The sequence below is a fragment of the Pyricularia pennisetigena genome, chromosome 6, assembly GCF_004337985.1.
Source record: "Pyricularia pennisetigena strain Br36 chromosome 6, whole genome shotgun sequence".
Taxonomy (NCBI): Eukaryota; Fungi; Ascomycota; class Sordariomycetes; order Magnaporthales; family Pyriculariaceae; genus Pyricularia; species Pyricularia pennisetigena.
Genome location: NC_043744.1, coordinates 924,584 through 943,988, shown reverse-complemented (window position 1 = coordinate 943,988; position 19,405 = coordinate 924,584). Strand labels below are relative to the sequence as shown.

The 19,405-nt window shown below is 53.3% G+C and overlaps 8 protein-coding genes across 8 annotated transcripts; 3 read left to right on the top strand and 5 right to left on the bottom strand.

The window, feature by feature from the left end:
* Positions 1-24: 24 nt before the first annotated feature.
* PpBr36_04147 (uncharacterized protein) lies at positions 25-2,668 on the bottom strand (the record flags this gene model as incomplete). Its single annotated transcript, XM_029891311.1, has 2 exons — positions 25-1,249; positions 1,323-2,668. The coding sequence occupies 2 exons, from the start codon at positions 2,666-2,668 to the stop codon at positions 25-27; spliced, it is 2,571 nt and encodes an 856-aa protein (XP_029749587.1).
* A 1,708-nt stretch (positions 2,669-4,376) lies between these two features.
* PpBr36_04146 (uncharacterized protein) lies at positions 4,377-4,929 on the bottom strand (the record flags this gene model as incomplete). Its single annotated transcript, XM_029891310.1, has 2 exons — positions 4,377-4,633; positions 4,902-4,929. The coding sequence occupies 2 exons, from the start codon at positions 4,927-4,929 to the stop codon at positions 4,377-4,379; spliced, it is 285 nt and encodes a 94-aa protein (XP_029749905.1).
* Positions 4,930-5,655: 726 nt separating this feature from the next.
* PpBr36_04145 (uncharacterized protein) lies at positions 5,656-6,488 on the bottom strand (the record flags this gene model as incomplete). Its single annotated transcript, XM_029891309.1, has 3 exons — positions 5,656-5,787; positions 5,965-6,051; positions 6,234-6,488. 3 exons carry the CDS (start codon positions 6,486-6,488, stop codon positions 5,656-5,658), a joined length of 474 nt encoding a protein of 157 aa, XP_029750372.1.
* A 1,458-nt stretch (positions 6,489-7,946) lies between these two features.
* On the bottom strand, positions 7,947-9,146 carry PpBr36_04144 (uncharacterized protein; the record flags this gene model as incomplete). The annotated part of the gene is made up of 3 exons (XM_029891308.1): positions 7,947-8,672; positions 8,785-8,931; positions 9,048-9,146. The coding sequence occupies 3 exons, from the start codon at positions 9,144-9,146 to the stop codon at positions 7,947-7,949; spliced, it is 972 nt and encodes a 323-aa protein (XP_029750373.1).
* An 811-nt stretch (positions 9,147-9,957) lies between these two features.
* On the top strand, positions 9,958-10,548 carry PpBr36_04143 (uncharacterized protein; the record flags this gene model as incomplete). The annotated part of the gene is made up of 1 exon (XM_029891307.1): positions 9,958-10,548. The coding sequence occupies one exon, from the start codon at positions 9,958-9,960 to the stop codon at positions 10,546-10,548; it is 591 nt and encodes a 196-aa protein (XP_029750374.1).
* Positions 10,549-11,710: 1,162 nt separating this feature from the next.
* On the top strand, positions 11,711-13,585 carry PpBr36_04142 (uncharacterized protein; the record flags this gene model as incomplete). Its single annotated transcript, XM_029891306.1, has 1 exon — positions 11,711-13,585. One exon carries the CDS (start codon positions 11,711-11,713, stop codon positions 13,583-13,585), a length of 1,875 nt encoding a protein of 624 aa, XP_029750375.1.
* Positions 13,586-13,919: 334 nt separating this feature from the next.
* Positions 13,920-16,089, bottom strand: PpBr36_04141 (uncharacterized protein; the record flags this gene model as incomplete). The annotated part of the gene is made up of 4 exons (XM_029891305.1): positions 16,065-16,089; positions 15,435-15,778; positions 15,171-15,350; positions 13,920-15,098 (listed from the first exon to the last, which is right to left on the bottom strand). The coding sequence occupies exon 4, from the start codon at positions 15,093-15,095 to the stop codon at positions 13,920-13,922; it is 1,176 nt and encodes a 391-aa protein (XP_029749915.1). The 5' UTR covers positions 15,096-15,098; positions 15,171-15,350; positions 15,435-15,778; positions 16,065-16,089.
* Positions 16,090-16,782: 693 nt separating this feature from the next.
* PpBr36_04140 (uncharacterized protein) lies at positions 16,783-17,931 on the top strand (the record flags this gene model as incomplete). The annotated part of the gene is made up of 1 exon (XM_029891304.1): positions 16,783-17,931. One exon carries the CDS (start codon positions 16,783-16,785, stop codon positions 17,929-17,931), a length of 1,149 nt encoding a protein of 382 aa, XP_029749916.1.
* Between the last annotated feature and the right edge of the window lie 1,474 nt (positions 17,932-19,405).

Sequence of the window (19,405 nt, the reverse complement as noted above, 5' to 3'; positions counted from 1 at the left end):
AAAAAAAAACAAAGGAAAAAAAAATCACGAAGGCTGTCCGTAAACCCACGCGCTCGTGTTGTCCTGCTGGCCGGCACCAAGATCTGCCTCGTTGGCCCCGATGACCATGGGCGTCATCCAGGGCATCTCAGCGCCGGACGCACCACCATAAACGCCCAGCCCCTGCCCAAACGGCTGGTAGTCGCCCAGGCTGCCGTACTGCAGGCCCAGGTCTCCACTCTCGTGGCCCTGAGGGATGAAGTAGTCCGAGAAGCACGGATCTGCGGCAAATGATCCGGCAGTCATCATGCTGCCGTCCGTCATCGCTGCGCCCGCCATGGTGACGGCCGCGGGGGTGGCGCCGGGCAGCATCATATCGTCTATGCCGGGAGAGTAGCCCGAGAAGTGCTGCGGTGGGGACACGGACGACTGGGTGATTTCACCCGGCTTGACAAAGACGTAGCCGGGGCTTGAGCCGTCGTCTGAGGTCAACGCCGGCGTGATGCCACCTTCCATGTAGCTCTCGTCGTCGACGAAGCCAGAGTCACGCTGGGCGGTGGCCAAACGTTGTCGGAGGGAGGACTGCTTGCGCAGCTGTGTGGTTGGCTGTTGCTGCTGTTGCTGTTGCTGCTGTTGTTGTGGTTGTGGTTGAGGTGCTGGAGCAGTCGTTGAACTCCTAGCCGACTGTCTGTACCTATTCCGGTAGTCTTTCCTCCTCCCCTCCTCATTGCACTGCTCAAACAGATCGATCAAGTGGTTGGTCAGGATGTGGTCGAGCGTCTCGAGGCCCCTGTCGCCCAGCCCGATGGCGGACAGCGACCCGCGCAGGACCGGCAGACTTTCGCGGTACTTTGCATGCAGCTCGTGGTGCTCAATGACGGCCACATAGTCGTACGGCTGCACCTCGGTATCCGGGAACAACAGCTCCCAGATCTTGAGCCACTGCACCTCGATCGAGTCCGACACCCGGCCCTTTTTGGACCGTAGCTTTTCTGCCGTCGCAGGGTCAATACCGTCCTCGGGGTCGACGCGCATTTGGTAGTTGCTGCTGAGGCTGCTGCCCGTGCTATTCCGGTCGCCGCCACCACCACTAGTGTAAACGGCTTCGGCATCGGCTGCGGTGGTGGCGTCAACAATATCGCAGAGCACGTTGTCACGGAACAAGAGGTGCTCGCGGAGATTTGTGGCGGTCGAGAACTGCGTCTGGCACCGTGGGCAGCGGTGCTGGGGTAGGTTGTTGGGGCGTTTGTGGCAGTCCTGGATGTGGCGGCTGGAATTTGCAGACGAAAGTCAGTCAAGTTACTCAACGTCATTTACAGAATTTAGGACGATAGGCGGCATACCGCAGCTCGGCAGTGTCGGTAAACACAGTTAGCGCACACAGTCGATGGTCCCGGACGTTGAACCGCAGCGGGTTCTTCTTCCTAAATGGACAGCTCATCCGGACCGGCGATTCCAACTTGGCCCGCTTGGCCGGCCCGGGCTCCCGCTGCTTGGAACCGCCACCGCCGCCTCCCTCCTCGGTGCCGTCTTCCCCACCGTCCCCGTCAGTGCCCTCGCGCGACTTGCGCTTGCTCCTACCCGTGGACCGCCGACTCCCCCTGCTCCCGTTGGACGCGCTGGAAACCGTCCTCGAGGGCTGGTCTGAGTCGTTCTGCTGCTGCTGCTGCGACTTCTTGACTGCCCACTGGAGGTCGCTGAAGAAGTTGTGGACGACGGTGCGGCAGGTCGGATCGTCGTCGATCTCGTGTGTTCCAAGACCAAGGGCCACGTCCAGCGCGTAGTTGAGGACCCGGCCAGCGGCGTCCTCGGCTGGCGTGGTGGTATCGGACGAGGCCTCGTCCAGGTCGATCCCTTCGTCCTCATCCTCTGAATCTGATGACGAAACCGGGCTCGAAGGTGCCGGAGCAGATGACTCGAGGATGTTCAGGGCATCTGGGTTGACGGACGGCGCGCTCTGCCGTTGCGGTTGCTGCTCCTGCTGCTGTTCTGAAGGCGGGGCGGGCGGTGGCATGGCCTCCCTGTCCCTTAGTAACTGCTGCTGTCGGTGAATCGAGGGCCAGGCGGCAGTGCCCTCGTCGACCGAGTTGCCCCGCGTGTGCGGCCCACTCATCTGCGAGCGGTAGCCCGAGTCCCACGACTGACGGTGCTTCCTCCGCTTCGGCCTGTGGGGGATGGTGATCTCGCCAAAGCCCGACGGTTGCTGCTGGGGTGGCAGTGGCGGCAGCGGCTTCATGATGGATTGGTGCTTGGACATGATAGACTGGTGCTTTGCGGACTCTCCGATAGAGGTGGGCGTGGTGGGGACCTCAAGCGAGGCGATGGACATGCCGCGGGCGCGCATCTTTGGCGTTGCCCAGCCATGCTGCTCGTGCGACGAGATGGTAAAAGTCGGACTGAGGGTCGCGGTCGGCGGCGGGCTGATGCTCAAGATGGACGGCGGCGCTATGGACAAGGCCGAGGACGCTATACTGCTGGCGTCGGACTCGGAGGACCGGTGGCGACGGCGCCAGACGACAGAAGGCGGCGGCGGCGACATGCTGCTTCTGCGCTTGCCGTCCCAATCACCGCCGGCCGCAACTGCGTCGATCTTGCGCGCCACAAACGCCTCCATGATGGACTTGTGGTTGGACTCGATGCCGTCGAGCATCGGGGCCCGGTCGGGCCCGGAGGCCCGCGGATTCTCCATCAAAATCGAAGTGGGGGATAATACGTTTAGACTAGTTTAACGATCGATTTGCTTTGTTTAATTGATTGCCGTAGTGAGACAAAGGCTCGATGCAGATAGCCACAGGGGCTAATGCAAGCACAAGTAGCTACAGAGTGAATAATGAACGGGGGTCTATGGAATGACAGACGGGATAAATGAGAGTATTGAAATCACGTGGAAAGGGGTGAAAGAAGAAAGAAACAAAAGGGTCGAAAAAAGGAAGGGAGACCGGGAGCGAAGCGCAATGTGGGAAATGATGGATGAAGAAAATTAAAAAGAAGGAAGGAGGCGGAGTGATTGTTGTTTACTAAATTATTGTGGAAATGCGCTTTGCTTCCCACATGATTCCACATGAACTGCAAGAAAATGTCCAGGCAAGTATACCGTAGTTAGTCGACAGTAAGGAACAGCAAAGATCTGGCGATGAGTTGGAGAATCAAATCAAACAGCATTGACGTGATAATTGAGGGGATCCATCGACCAGCTGAGGGATCCCTTCCTCCCTCCCGTCGAAGCAGGGGTCATCAGCCGTTCGGATCCTCCGCGTTTGCCTGTTGTGGGCTAGTTCAGCCCTGGTTGCAGCATCATGGAAAAGTCCAGGAAAGAAGTTTATCGTTATACCATTGGCCGGAGCTGGGGGGTAGGGCAGTAAATAAAACGGGTGTGGGGCTGCTTAGACCGAAACGGGCAGGGGTGTTTAAGGGCAGGCAAGGGTCCATTGCATGTTTGTCTATGACTTCGTTATGAGGAGTACGAACTGTCCTGTACTGTGCCTGCCTTACCTGCATATCTATCTAGCCAGTAGCCTTGCCAGCTTCCAAGACTCCGAGCGCCTGTGTGAAAAGGAAGGAGTGAGTGGCTCCAACAATAGGCACAGCCCCCAACCCCCTGGTCCTGGTGTCGGCCCACCTACAGTCAAAGCATTCAAAATGCATTTGCTGCGCAAAAGTCAGGATTAATTAAAACAAAACCAGGAACCAAGAAGCTTAATACCGTACAGTACTCGGAAGAACAAAAAATGGTCTCCGGGGATGATACCCGACAATCTGGTATGGACTAAAGCACAATCGATGTGGCTCGTCAAATCACGGCCAGAATTTTGCAAACTCCTCTGCAGCTGAGCCAATAAATGTTTCAGGGGGAGCCAAGCTTACGCCATGCTGTACTGTCCAGGTGCATACTGCCCAACACTTTGCAGTTCAAGGGTTTCAGAGGAGCTTGGGCTTAACCAAAGCTTCGCCATGTCGAATTTTGGATTGGCTGCATCGCAAGCAGCCAAACAATAACGACGATGGTCTTATGGCGATCAACAGCACCGGTGCAGCATCCCAGATGGCGCCTACTACCAAACGGTCAGGCTGCGCAAAAAGCCGACAACCAACCACTGCCTAGAAAAAGAAAAAAGAAAAAAAAAAAACACTAGGAAAAAAGTATTCCGTTCCGACCGAGTCACAGCAGTCGTCGACCTTGCGCACGCTTTTAGGCGTCGCACTAGACTAAACGTAGCCAAACAACCGTCATCGGTTTTTTTTTTTTTTTTTTTTTTTTTTTTTATGACCATGGAGATGTCTGTACAAGATATTTTGGTAGTGGAGGCTGTTTTATTTTGAGAAAGCACAAAAATAATCACACCTCATGGGCGCATCCGGCATCCGCTCTGCTAACAAAACTAAAAAACCCTCTTCTTCTACGCCGTGCTACAGTTACATACGACGCACAGCCAAAGTTCCAGGTCGCCCAGAATCGGCGCTAGCCTATTGTACCCGTCATCGTTGAAGCGAATCCCACGTAGGTTCTCCTGGACGCCTTGCGGCGTTATGGCCTCATAGCAGGACCAGCCGGCGCGGAACACCACCTCGGCCAGCAGGCTGGTGCGATTGGTGAAGAGGTCAAATGATTTCCATACACTCGCGTAGGCGTACAACAGCGCGATTGGGAACTTGGCTGTGCGTGCCGCCGTCCTGCCTCAAGCGACGCAATGCGACCGGCAATGTTGATTGTCCCAGAGATGCCCAAAGCAAGCAAGACTGGCTGCAAACGGACCCGGGACGAAGGCAAACAGAGTAACAACAGGCCAGAGCTGGAAGGGGAAGATGCGGACATACGACGTCGTACAAACGGTGGTCCTCAGGAAGAAAAGGAGAACCTAGAAAGGCCGATTGGAAATATATAAAGGAAAAATGGCCTTGCGTCTTTTTTGCGGATAACTTACGGCTCCTGGACGGTTCTTCTCCACGCATATTAGCAGGACACATGGAAAGCAGCTTAAATGGCCATTTTCTTTTGCCCCAAATGTTTAGGGTCAGATAGAGAATTGTATATTTTGCCCCGGTTGGATTGTTTATGTCACGAGTCGAACAACGACGGCGGGATCTACGGCTGGGACGAGCGGCGCTGTACTTTGTTAATGAAAATCATAACTTATAGCAGCTGTTTAGGGTCAAATGGTCAATCACCCCCCAGATTTGCCTATTCTTGAGACTGCAGATCGCAATGGAGCCTTGGATGCTGTTAATCCTGTTTCTGTTAAACGATTTGCTTTGCTAATATGCAATTTCAAGTCTATATTTTCTTCGCTCTACGGGAATGCAGCGTATTTTTACCAGAACATAAAAAGTTTCTCTCAAAAATAACAGGGAGAATCCTATAAATTTTGCCAATTTTGATCAAGGTTTGTGGGGATTGGTTCGAAAATAGGATTTCCTACACAGAACCGTATAAACGATTTATCATATACGTCAGGCGTCAGCCCTCGTCGCAGGGGAACGCAACCCCTATAATTATGCACTTAATCGACGAACGGAACGTTCTACTAGGAATGCCTTTGGTAAACAGGCCAGAGTGCAGGTATTTTCTCGGTGGGGGAGAAAGCGCGGGTTCGTTGGATGCAAGACAATATCAACCCAGTCATGATACATATCCCTGGTATGCTGAGAAAAGAAAGAAAGAAAAAAAAAATTCAAGGGTCAAACGTTTGACAATGCATTTCCAGAAATAAGTACCTCGCCCTCCTGGCATGTGTTCTTCGGTGCCAATGGCCACCTCGCTCCGATGCGCCTGGGGCACAAGAGTAGACCAGAAGCCATAGGTGGCTTAGTCTGGATATATAGTTAGTCGTATTTTCAAGTTTCAACTATACATCTAATGTGGTTTGACTGAGCTGGTATTGTTAAAAGAGGAGTATAAGTGAGCGCAAAACAATAGATTAAGCAGCTTTCGGGGCTTAGTTTAGCAATCAAGCCAGAGTGCAAGAGAAAATAAAAAGAGCTACAAACACAACCATCCTGATAACTCATAACGTCTCCCTTGATAGGGTCCTCCTTGTCCAGCTGGCGCCTCATAGAGCGGTATGGACGACGTATCTATGAGTTCTGATTTTTGTGGCGGTATCACGGGTCCCTGCGTCGATACCTGAACCAACCGTTGGATCACCGTACGGCTGTTACATTGCATAATTCTTTTTTTTTTTTTCGGTCCCCTGCGCCTGAAAAGCTGCGGCTGCGGCGGCGGCGGCGGCGGCGGCGGCGGCTTTCTTTTCCCGCACTCTCCGCTGCAAAAAGATCCAGCCAATGATGCGCCCAGGCCAATTAGAAGGAAGAGGGCCCCACCGATAAAGTGCATGCCCAGCTGTGCCATATCGTTCGCGGTTGAAGTCCTGCATCGAGTCGACGAGCGGCTCGGGCGGCTCGATACGGGTGATGATCATGTCGCCCGTCTTGTGGTCGACTGACTGGTGCGGCACAATGAGCTGGTCATGCTCGAGCCTAGCAATCACGCCGCTGCCGAGCTTGATGGTCATAGCTCCGTCGTACCTGTGCAGCTCATATCAGTTCAGGATCGGAATCAGGACCAGGGTTCTGGTGTTCAACTTACGGGTTTTGTTCCTTTTTTCTTCTTCTTAAAAGCGGAGACTGTTCCAGTTGGGCCCAAAGGCACGGTCCATATTATAGATAGTGTAACCCATGGCGCCCTAAAGGTTGTCGACGTGTGGGTCATAAGGTATGCACACAGCCAGGGGAAGGTTCGTCTGAACGCATACCTGAATGAATCGGACTCTCAGGCATCAAATCCCGTTGTTGGATGGAGAATAGCGCAAGGGATAGGAACAATTGCTGTACTGTACTGCATATTCGGTACCTCACTCAAGAGGCACCTTCGCTTCACTTTGGCTCGCGCGTAGAATCTGCAAAGCTCCACTGTCGGCTTCTGCTACATAATACCTCTTTGCAAAAGCCGAGGCTTTGTCAAAGAGAGTTTTTGGAGCTGAGCGGCGCAGCTGTTAAATATGTCAAAAGTAAGCGATCTGCTTGAAGAACTTTCCATACAGAATATGGTTCAAGTTTGGCACGAAGAAATGCCATATTACAGTAGTTGAATGTATCTGGTGGACATTTGACTGGCATTCGCAGCGGCAATACCGATACGGAAAGAAGAAAGAGAGGCTTCACCTGTTTGATTTCCGCCTTGGCCAATCAGACCCACCCGGCAAGACATTTTACAGGACATCTTAGCCGAGTGAGGATCAAGAGCTTGGGGTGGTATGCAGAGATTGAACTGTGATAAAATCGATAGACCTGATGAGTTGAAACTTGAATGAACTTGGGAGTCATTGGGTTCGGTAAAGGTTGGGGGCTGCATAGCCAAGAAGGACAGCCAGGGCCCAGAATGTGCCTATTTTGGATTGTTAGGGACCTCTCGGCTGACTCACTCGGGAGTTAGTCTAGGGATAAAGAAGACTGTGTAATACGTATTTTCAATGTATTTCCCGACGTTTTCGATTTTTGATTTGGCGGTTGTGGTCTTCCCGTATTGTGTCGAGACTCGAGACGGACCTGAATGTGAGGGGACTTTGAATGTTCTATGACTATCAATGTAATTGTAAGCAACGAAAGCGAGTCCCATTTTGATCTAATTGCAAATCATTCATCCTATATAAAGTGCAGGGCCATTTCATATCCAACTGGAGTACTTGGATTGCAAGACGGCACAAACAGAATACGCGCCTTGATTCTCATTTTCTCTCGCACTCAATCAATCTAATAATTCAAACAAAACACAACCAATCTAATGATCAAACAAAGCAAAACCAATCTGATAATTCAAACAAAACATTCGCCAAACTCCATGCTGTCCTTTTTCCAAACCAAATCTACCACAGATCTTTCTGACCCGTCCGCCGAATCTCCGTGTTCCACCAAACGCCGCAGCTTCCCGTTCCACTCTTTGAGGTCGGACCTTTCAAACATGCTTCCAGTATTTAGGACCTGGTAGTTCCCCGCGAGGAGCCAGCAGGCTTGGACCCGGCAGAGGCCGGAGTCCTGGAACCAGTAGAAGAGGGGACCTTGAGGCCAGCCGGTGAAGGGGCCTTGGGACCAGCAGAAGAGGGGCGCTTGGGGCCGGCCAAGGAGGGAGGCTTGGTGCCAGCGGGCGAAGAAGGACTGGAACCAGCAGAAGAGGGAGGCTTGGAGCCAACTGAAGAGGGAGGCCTAGCGCCAGCCGGCGAAGGGGCCCTGGAGCCAGCAGAAGAGGGAGGCTTGGAGCCAGCAGAGGAGGGAGGCCTAGCGCCAGCGGGCGAAGAAGGCCTGGAACCAGCCGGCGAAGGGGGCCTGGCCGAACCCGCAGCGGCCTTCTTGGCGCGGCAGGCGGCCGGGCACGAGGTCCTCCTCTCGAGGATGGAGCGCTTCTGCACGTTGGGGGTGTTCATAAAGTTGGACCAGGAGTTGTAGTCGAGAACCTCGTTGGGCACGTTGGGGTCGTTGACCTGGAAGGCCTGGGCGTAGAACGCGATGAGAGGCTTCTTGTCGTTGAGCATGGCGCTCGGAATCAGCATCTGCAGGTTGGTGCTCGCGGGCCTCATGGGCGCGAAGCGCAGCGTGCACTCGTTCATGCAGCCCGCCCCCTCGACAAAGTTTGAGATTGTAGCCTCGCCCTTGAAGTCCATCCGCTCCGGGATCCAGACCTTGGGGACCTGATTGAACTCGGCCTGTTCGGCCGTGATGACCAGGATCCTGTTGTTGCGTTTGCTTGTTAGAACGGACCATCTATCAATACGTTGATGGTATCGGGAAAAACAAAAAGGGGGGAGTATGGAATACTTGCCATTGCACCCCGTTCACGGGCACGTATTCTCCCATTCTGGGGCTGGTGTAGATACCCTTTCCAAGCTGCCACATGTCGGAACTGTCAAAGGCAGGGTGCCTGGTGAGGAGAGCGGGCCCGTTCATGTACGGCCTTGCCTCTAGCTGTTGAGCGGGGGGAATTCTTGTGGTTAGCTACAAGAGACACGGTACACTTTGGCTCGACCCGCCTGATGGGCTGGCTGGCGGGTTCGGTGGAGTTGGGGTCGACAGGAACTTACTTCGCTACAGGTCCGATATCCAACGATGACCTGGGCAGCCTGAACCAGGCTGATGGTGGCAATGAAAACCCAGGTTTTGACCAAGAAACCGGTGAACATGGTGAGCGAGTTGCCGTGGAGGTGGAGGGTGTGAAAGAGGTGAAGGTGGAGAGCTGGACAGGGGTGTTCTAGAGTGTTGGGACTTGGGAGGTTTGCTGTTGAGGCTTGTAGTGGAAGAGTTTGATGTAGATGACGATGCTGAAGAAGACGATGATGATGATGAGGACAATCCAGCACAAAACATCTGATTCTTCACGGCAACTTTATATGGACATCAGGACCTCGAGCCCCTCGGCCGCGATCCGGGACTCAAGGCCCTGGCTCTCCTCCATGCTGAGGCTATTCACGAACACAGCCTTTGACAGTTACTACATCTTTATTTTTTTTCTTTACTAAAACGCTGAGTGTGAAATCTTGATAACCTGTTTTATTAGCGTACTGGAGGAGAAGAGGGTGGCCACCTTCATGTTGCTTCTTTGACTCAGTTCGTATGTAGTGGACTTTGATAGGGCCGGGTACGTCGGGGAAAACATTAATCAGCCGCGACACCCACAAAGCCGCAGACTAAGGGATGGTGTGTATAAGTCGATGTGTAATCCACTTATACAGCTGGCCAAATCGAGCCACGTCTTCAGCTCGGATGTGACGTAATTACTTGATAGGGCTGTGCCTTGTGTGTTTCACTCGGTTTACTACATTAGAACTACCAGTCCTCGCCAACTTTTGTCTTTGGGCTGCGATCCAATATCACTCTTAGCTGTCGAGACATCTACTGCCTATTTACTTCTTACTACATACCCGCCCATGGGGGAGGAAAAAGAAAAAGAAAAAAAAGAACAACCACACGATACAGACAACAAGCATAACAACCATGGACACTGTCCTCCAGGAGGCCCTGTGCGACAAGAACTGGGTTCACAACCCGGCCGAATGGGGCATCGCCTTCTTCAGCCCCAACCGGACCGGGTGGCTGGACCTGACGGTAGACATGCACAACGCCCTCCGCGCCAACTTTTCCTGGAAGCAGATCGGGCCGGCGACGATGGAAGACGAGCCGTCTCGGAGCAACACCGCAGACACCGCGGCGTCTACCCTTGACCACAAGACCAAGACGGCAGTCACCAGAACCCGCAGGTTCGAGATGGAGCTCACCCTGCTCAAGACGGGGCCCCACCAGCCCCCGGAGATCAAGGGGCTGGTAGAGCGCGCGTTCCGGCCCAGGAGGCTGACTGTGCGGCTATCCGAGGGCCGGTTCCCGCGGCAGCACCCTTACCTCGGGATCGTGCAGGTCTTTGGGCGGCGGCTCGTCTTTGAGCCGTCTGTCTTTCCCGATCTGGAGGACTGGACGAACGAGTACTCCAACATGGTCACCGCCGGCAAGTTCCATGAGTGGAAGTCGTTCTACAGCGGGGCGTTGGAGGACTTTGAGATTCAGGAGCCGCTTGAGGAGGATGAGGATTAGGGGGCCATTGGTTGGGGCTGAGCGTGTTGGTAGCGGATAAAGGGGAGCGCCCTCCCGCCGAATCCAAACAATGTTTTTTTTTTTTTTTTTTTTTTTTTTTGTAATCAGCTTGTGTTTGCTATTATACGTATCGATATACGCTATTCGTCAATTCTTTGTTTACAGTATTGACACATCACCTTGCCGGCGTGTAAGCGGCCGAGTTCGTTAGGCATGCGGTACTCAAGCAGGCCGTCCGTAGCGGCGCACCCGCCTCGTGCTCAGCTAGTGCCAGCGCTTGCAGAAGTGGTCATCCGGCCTTCGCCCGGGGCCGGTCTTTTTCGAGTGCAAAGGGGACAGAGAAGAAAAGCATGCACAGAGGTGGTGAGAGTAAGGTTTGTTGTGCATTGTGCGTGATGAATCATATTACTTATACCGACAGTGACCAATCTTGTGGAGAGGATTCTCGTAGGTTTCTTAGCATAATAAATATGGATTTTTGCAGGTCCTTTAAATATCGGCATGTAAGTTGGCCATTGATGCTTTATTCTGCGTTCCGAAAGTATATTTTTCGTCAGGTGTCATGTGAAGTTGGCTGTTTGCCTGATACCATCTTGTGTTGATTCAGACACGCCTACCGCCTACATCTTGTAATGCGAGTAAAAGCCACAATAACGCTGCCCAAGTAAGTGTCTTTAGCAAGAAGACAACAGAAAAAAAAAAAAAAAAGCAAAAGGTTTCAAACAAGCATGTGCCTCTCTCTGGCTCTTGCTGACTTCCGACTGCTTCTCTCAACAGCCCGCCTTGTATCGTGTTTACATGCATCACTCAATTCTGCCATGGACGCTAATGGTAAAACCCCGTTAGGAGCTGTGCCCATGTCCTCACAAATCAGGTTCCCCATTTACGCAAAAGCTTTCATGGGCGAACCCTGAGTTCACAACCTTTAGGGCTGATCGGATTAAACACCGCCAAGCTTCGGGAAAAGGGCCCGAGTTGGAGTGACCCCGGTCAAGTAGCCAGCGCTTGTCATTACTCCGCACCATGATGCAATGCCAAATGGGTCTTGGACCTACCCCATATGACATTTGCGTGCAAGTGACGGAAAACACCAAACAATCGAATCTAGGGATCGCTCATCTAAATCACCAACGAGGTTATCATACACGGTCCTGTCAGCAAAATGACAGACGAACAATCCTATGACCCGAAACCACCACCAGGGCCAGTTTCCCACCTCTCGCACCCAGCCCTACTAGCCGACTACGACCTCTCCCGCCCCCTCGCGGCACTGCCGTCAGCCCACGGTCTCCGCCGCGGGCTCCCAGGCTACGGCGATCCGCATTTTGCCCTGTTCCTCCGCAAGGTCTTCATAAAAGCCCTCGGGTACAGCGACGACGCGCTGTCGCGGCCCATCGTCGGCATCACCAACACGCACTCGGGTCTCAACCCGTGCCATGCCAACGTGCCTCAGCTGATCGAGGCCGTAAAGAGGGGTGTACACCTGGCCGGCGGGCTGGCGGTCGAGTTTCCGACCATTAGCGTCCACGAGAGCTTCGCCAGCCCGACGAGCATGTTCCTCCGGAACCTGATGAGCATCGACACCGAGGAGATGATCCGCTCCCAGCCGCTCGACGCCTGCGTCGCCGTCGGCGGTTGCGACAAGACCGTCCCTGCGCAGCTCATGGGCGCCATATCGGCCGACAAGCCCGTGCTGCCGCTCGTCACAGGGCCCATGATGCCGGGCAGCCATAGAGGGGTGCGAGTCGGCGCGTGCACGGATTGTCGCAGCAGCTGGGCCGCCTTTAGGGCCGGGGCGATGGATATCGAGGAGATCGCCGCCATCAGCGAAGAGCTCGCCCCGACGGGAGGGACGTGCGGCGTCATGGGAACCGCGAGCACCATGGCCTGCGTCACAGCCGCCTTGGGACTTATGCCCCTGAAGGGAGCTAGCGCCCCGGCAGTATCGTCGGCCCGTATGCGCATAGCCGAGGAGACGGGCCGGAATGCAGTCGCCGTTGCCGCCGCCAACAGGACACCGCAGGCGTTGCTGACGGTTGAGTCGTTCCACAATGCCATCACCGTCCTGCAAGCCATCGGCGGGTCCACCAACGCAGTGGTGCACTTGCTCGCCATCGCCAACCGCCATCCCCAGATCCAGGGGCTAATCACACTCCAGACGTTTGACGACATTGGCCGCCAGACCCCGCTCCTGGTCGACCTGAAGCCAAGCGGAGAAAACTACCTGACCGATTTTCACAATGCCGGCGGGATGCTGGCATTGCTCCACACGCTCCGGCCGCTGCTACACCTCGGCGCCTCGACCATTGACGGCCGCACTCTGGGCGAGGTTCTTGACGCCGAGCCCATACCCCGCGAGTTCCCATTCATGAGGCAGATCATCCGACCACTGTCAGACCCCTTATATCCCGCGTCATCCCTGGCGATCCTGCGAGGTAACATTGCGCCCGGGGGCGCCGTGATCAAGGCCTCGGCTTCCAAAGACCGTCGGCTGCTGCGACACCGCGGCCCTGCGGTCGTGTTTGCCAACAGCGCCGACATGGCAGCCCGAATCGACGATCCGGGACTTGATGTGACTGCCGACAGCGTCCTCGTGCTGCAGGGGATCGGTCCGGTTGGGAATCCAGGCATGCCAGAGGCCGGCTTGATCCCCATCCCACGAAAATTGGCTGCCCAAGGAGTGTCGGACATGCTGCGGCTGAGCGATGGACGGATGAGTGGGACTGCGGGAGGAAGCGTGGTGCTTCACATCTCGCCCGAGTCGGCACTGCCAGATAGTGTGTTTGGTATTGTGCAGAATGGCGATATGATTCTGTGCGATGTAGAAAACAGGCTCCTGCAGGTCGACATTAGTGGCGAGGAGATACAGGAAAGGATCCGCTCAAGAGCTGCAGCAAAGACCAAGCAGGATCAATCACAAGGCAGAAAGGTTCCGATCCGAGGATATCGTGGTCTATACCTACGCTCCGTCAACCAAGCACAGTTCGGTGTAGATTTTGACTTTCTCACAGCCAATGGAGGGCAGGACGTGACGTAAGATAGCACTGCAACAGTTGACATCGCGACGTCATAGTAGCCCAGTCTCGGAAGCTCATGATTAAATACCGGGTATCTATCTGATTCTGTCATATAATCATGAAGCGTCTTGATAAGGACCGGCCCATCAGCCATCTAGTAATCTATAGGCGCACTAGGTAGTATGCAAGAAAGCTTTAGAAGACGTACAAGGCTCTACTCTGGGCTGCATACATCCCACGTCCCTCAGTCGAGGCATTGGGGCGCACCCGCCTGTACCCGATTTTCTTTTGCTGGCTTGTTCCATGCTGTCTTTTGGTTCAAGTGTTGCAATTCCATGTTATGAGCAGAACTGTTCAGTTTGCAAATATGCGCAGCTTCATGTCGACACTGCCCGTCGCAATAACACACCGAATACGAACGGCAGGGGCTGCTTCGGTCTTCTTCCGTGGAGTTCCGTTCGACTGTCCATCGGCCTCCGGAGGCGCATCCATAACGACGCCCGGGGCCCACCTCAAGCAGGTCACAAATCGTTCGTGGACATCTCCGATGGTCTTGACGCACTTGCCCTCCTGCTCAAGATCCCAGCACCTTAATGTCTTATCGTCCGACACGGACAAGAGATAACGGCCGCCGGGGTGGAAGACGAGAGCGCGTACCCAATTGTCATGGCCAATCAGCGTTTTGAGCAAGGTCCCGCGCGCGTCCCAGAGCTTTATGGTCTTGTCGCGTGATCCCGATGCCATGAACTCGGCGGTGCTGCTGGCAGCTGGCGGCTTTTTTAAGCCTGCGAGTCGCGAGAGGAACGGGTACGAGCTTGGAGGTGCTAGTGCGCAGCACTCGATGTAATGATCGTGGCCAATCATTGTCAGCCGGTTTTCTGGGTTGCTAACCGAAAGATCCCATAACCTGACTGTAGAGTCGTCTCCTGTCGAGAGCAGATAGCGACCGTCGAGGGATGGGTACACATCACGAATCCAGGCAGTGTGGCCCCTGATCGTCTTTAGACAGAAGCCCGTCGAGACGTCCCAGATTTTCAGTGTCATGTCGCGACTTGCGCTGACTAGTAAGTTGCCAGACATGGCCGCTCCGGAAGCACCACTCGGCATGAACCGGATCGCGCTGACACTATGGTCGTGACCCGGAAGTGTGCGAATGTTTTTGTAGTCGTCTGAGGGGTCCCACAGTTTGATTGTGAGATCTGAACTGCAAGATGCCAGCAAGATGCCTCCCCTGGGACCGCCAAAGTCAACGTCAAGAACAGGTCTCGTGTGACTCTTGATGGTCCTCTCCAGCTCGCCCAATTCCCAATCCCAAATCTTTATTGTGCAGTCGTCGGAGCCCGAGGCGATGGAGGAGTATACTGGGTGGAATGCGATGCAATTTATAGTGTTTTGGTGCGACTCGAGAGAGTATCGTGGCCGTGGTGCGGGAAGCCATGCCGTAGGATCGGTGTTGCGCTTGGCTAGAGATAGAGGGGTCGCATTATCCAGCTCGCTCTGGAGGGCGTTATTTCTCGATTCGAGATCCATTATCTGAGGAAGAGGTTAGCCAGGTGAGAGGCCAGCTCAGGAGATGGAAAGGCGTGCCTTTTTTTGCAGGCGGACCACGCTGGTCCATTTCTTCTCGATCAACCCCTCATATTTCTTTGCTGTGGCGGCATCAAAAACATCTTCAGCTAATCCAAGCTCTGTTCTCAGAGCCGCAGCCGAGTTTGACAGGTTGTTTGCCGAAAGATATGCTATTATTGCTTTGTGCCTAGTCCATGGCGGCTTTTCAGTACTTGGCTATTCCTGCATGTCTGCTGTTGGATTGCTGCGTCGCTGTACCACACCGAGAACGGCGCAGATGATTCTATTGACGCTACTTACAGTTCTTCTGCCTGCCGCGGCGTCAGAATCGAGGTCATTTTGAGGGGGGTTTATGCCCAGGGCACGTCCGAAGTACACGTCGGCGGCCTGGCTTTGCAATTCAAATATGCAGCCCGCTATCCGGGTCTTTTGTGGACTGGGCTTGCAGCTGTGCTTTCGGGCGAGCACCCTCGCCCGGTCGGTGGAGGTAGACGACCGTTGAGTCGTCAATTGAAGTCTGGGGAGCGTACAATTCGGTGGTGTGGGGTTGATCGCGTCTTGACAGATGGCGGTCAGTGTCGCATACTGTTCGGTGAGGAGTTGACCAAGTGGATAGCTGTTCGCATTCAGAGTCTCTGGATGAGCTTTTCCAGTCGGTCACGGTCGGCTTGGCATACAACACACGTGCTGTGTCGTGTAGATGTCTTTAATGTATGTCTGTCTTCTCTCGTTTGAGTTCAGGCGCCGGGAAAAGGTGCAAAATCGATCGGCGTCCACCGCCGTGTTTCAACGGGCATGACGCACCGACATTTGCTAGAGCAAACTGCAAACTGCAGTTTGCGTGCGGGCATAGATACCCCACCAAAATTTATGACCCCACCAAGAGGATGCGCATCATTGGCTGCAACCTGTGGCTTTTTTGGGGCGTACCTGGCGCTGTCGCGTTTGCTTTCTGATCTATCGAATTTCAATTTCAATTTCAATTTCAACTGTTTGCTTGCTCGCTGGGTTTTCTGTCTTTCCTTTGTCTGCTCGTTGGTTCTCTTCAAGCCTGATTTCCTGGTTCGCATTGTTGCTTATTACAGGTGTATGCATCTTGTCCACCTGATTGAACCTTACCGCCACACGATGCTTGTCTACCAAGATGAACGCAACGATAGCCCCTAGCCTTTTTCTTTGTAGCCTGATTTCCCAATTGAAAGCCTCAATTGATATTTTCTTTCTCTTGCGGAATGGCATCCCTTTGCTCTTGCTTGGTGCATTTTGAGGTGCTCAGCTTTTCTGCGCGCTCTTACTTCCCACAGAGCAGTCGTGAATCTTTGGAAGGAACTTTGTCATACCAAGCTTAGCTATTGTGGATCGAATGACGCACCTTGACATGGCATTCGAAAGCATGCGCCGTGGCAGCGGCATATCATTTTGAACAGGTTTGCGACAGCTTTGTGGGATCACGCTCATGTTTCTTTTCTGTCCAATTTCTAATGGATCGTAACTACATGCTTTGCTGGCAGCGTCATCATTTATACACCATCACCTGACGCTTTTGATATCACAAGTTGTTGGTATTGGCCTCCAAATTGTATTCTTGGGGATTTCATCTGAGCTGTCCGCATTTGATCTTGACCTGTCAGCTTCAAATACACTCAATATGCCTTCCTCACTAGAAATTCAACTTCAGAACCAGACTTCCTCAAGCGAGGTCTATGCCTACATTACCGGGCTGGCGTTGCAAAAGAACAATGCCCGCGTTCTCCTCAAGGCCAACGGCCAGGACCTCTACTACCCAGAGGAGCCGCGCAAGATCCTCAGCCCGCTCATGGAGGATTGCGCCATCCCTCTCGGCCCGCCGGGGAACACGGTGACGGTAAAAATTCCCCAGATGGCCGGCGGCCGCATCTGGTTCAGCAGGGAGGGCAAGCTCACCTTCCTCTTGAACCCGCCTGGGCCCGCGCTTGTCGAGCCCTCGGTTCTGAACCCTAGCGACCCCAATCGCAACGTCGACTTTTCATTTGCCGAGTTTACCCTCAACAACGACCAGCTGTTTGCCAACATCAGCTACGTCGACTTTGTGCCACGTCTACCTATCGCCCTCACCCTGCAAGACGGCAACGGCGTGCAGCACGTGTCAGGGATGCCGAGCGACGGGCTAGAAAAGGTCTGCGAGGGCCTCCGCGCCCAAAAAGAAAGGGACGGGAAGCCGTGGGACAAGCTCATCGTGTCTACCAAGGGCCGGCCCCTGCGTGCCCTGAGCCCGATGCACGGAAATGCGGTGCGCGCAAATTTTGACGGCTATTTTGAGCCGCTAGTGGAGGAGGCGTGGAAAAAGTACCACTGCAATAGCGACTGCCAGATGAAGATCAACACTCAGGCGGCGCCCGGCGTCCTGCCGGGGGCGGTTTCCGAGTCGGACGAGTTGGATATTGGGGGTGAAAAGTTCAAGAAACCCACGACGGCAGACATTCTAGGCTGCAACAGCGGGCCTTTTACGACGGGGCCGTCGCCCAAGCGCAACGCCATCATCCCGAGGCTGGCTGCTGCGTTTGCGCGGGCGGCGGTCATGGACGCCGAGCACCACCCGTCTGACCCGTGCACTTTTTACAAGCGGGATCCGGCAAACCACTATGCACGCATCGTGCACGAGGTTAATTTGGACGGCAAGGGGTATGCATTTGCCTATGATGATGTGCAGCCGGATGGAGGCGCGGATCAGTCGGGCAAGGTCAACGCAGGCTCTCCGTCTTTGTTCATCGTGACCGTTGGAGGCGAAAATGCGTATGCCGGCGATAGGTTACCGTAGAAGAACGAATACACTTAATTTAATTGGCAATTACCTGTGCTGCTGGGGACTATGCTACTATTTTGCTCCTACTGGTCAAGAAGTGGATGTCCAATATTAATATAGGCATTGCACTTGTTAAGTGTAAGATATTCAAGAGCTCATGTTGGTCGCATGATGCATTATACGAAAAAGAAGGGTGCTATACTGTAGTCCATGTTGAACTACATAAAAGGGCTTTTATGATCTTGAGTACAAGAATTCGGGATATTATATGATATGTTTGAGAAACTAGAAACATCAGATACGTTCTGGCATATTTACCTAAATGCAGGGCAGCAGAATTTTCTACCAAACGCATCGGTGCACAGCTAACCATACAACTTTGACATCAACTATACATGTGATGGTATCGCAGCTGTCTATATACATTCCTGGGTCACAAATCTATACTTGTGCCATACTTTGTAACGTACGTTTGTAAGATCTAGACCAAGTTCCAACATAATTACACCAAAGCACACGACGTTCAACAAGCCCACAAGCTTCGGGGATATGGTTTAGTGGTATAATGCTTCCTTAGCAGTCCTAGCTTTAATAAGCCGGGATTAGCAATCTTGGAAGAGGTCCCGAGTTCGATTCTTGGTGTCTCCAGCTTATCCGGTTCGGCCGGATCATATTTTTGTCTCTTTCATGTCTGAAGTTATTCGGGGTGTAAGAAGCTGGAAAGCGGGTTTTTGCTTGATTTTCATCTTGTGGGCCGATCCTTAACTGTTTCTGTTATTTGTTTATGCAGCACTGTAGCCAGACCATCTTCTTCCACGGACTGAAAGTGGTATCGATGGTGTTTGTGGATAACATAACCGGTGTTTGATTTGGTCTGGTGCGTATTTACATGTGGCAAGGCGGGTCGAGGGGCACTACTGAAATTAGTGCGTTGATCCAGCAGCCGTGCGAGATCTATGTGCGATGGCGCACCGATTGCGTACTCCACCACCATCCGGTCGTTCATTTGATTAATGTGATTTTTTTTTTTTTTTTTGGAGAGAAACCTTCTCAAACTTGATGAAAATCACATACGTTTGGAAGCTAAAGGCCATTCTCTAGCTGAGATACTGCAGGGACATACGAGATATGTCGTTCAAATTAGAGTTTACGCACCGTACAGACTAAGCAGCCCCTGGTCTTCTATCCACAATCCAACCCCTTCGACTTGTTTGGACCGCTAAATGTATACCAAAAAACTTTTTTGGGACGATGTAGGGCGGACCTCCGGACGGTGGTACGTATAATATATGTCGGATGTTTGTTGTTGTGTGGCACTCCATTTCCCGACGCAGGCTGGCGGGTGGACCGTACCTTGTATGCAGGATACCAAGGCATGTTATACAGTACACCAACGTGTTGAACACTACCGCTTAACACCAGCCTGTCAGTTCTTACACAGCTGAAAAAATCTTTCTTTCACCTTTTCAACTTGACTCTACAATATTGT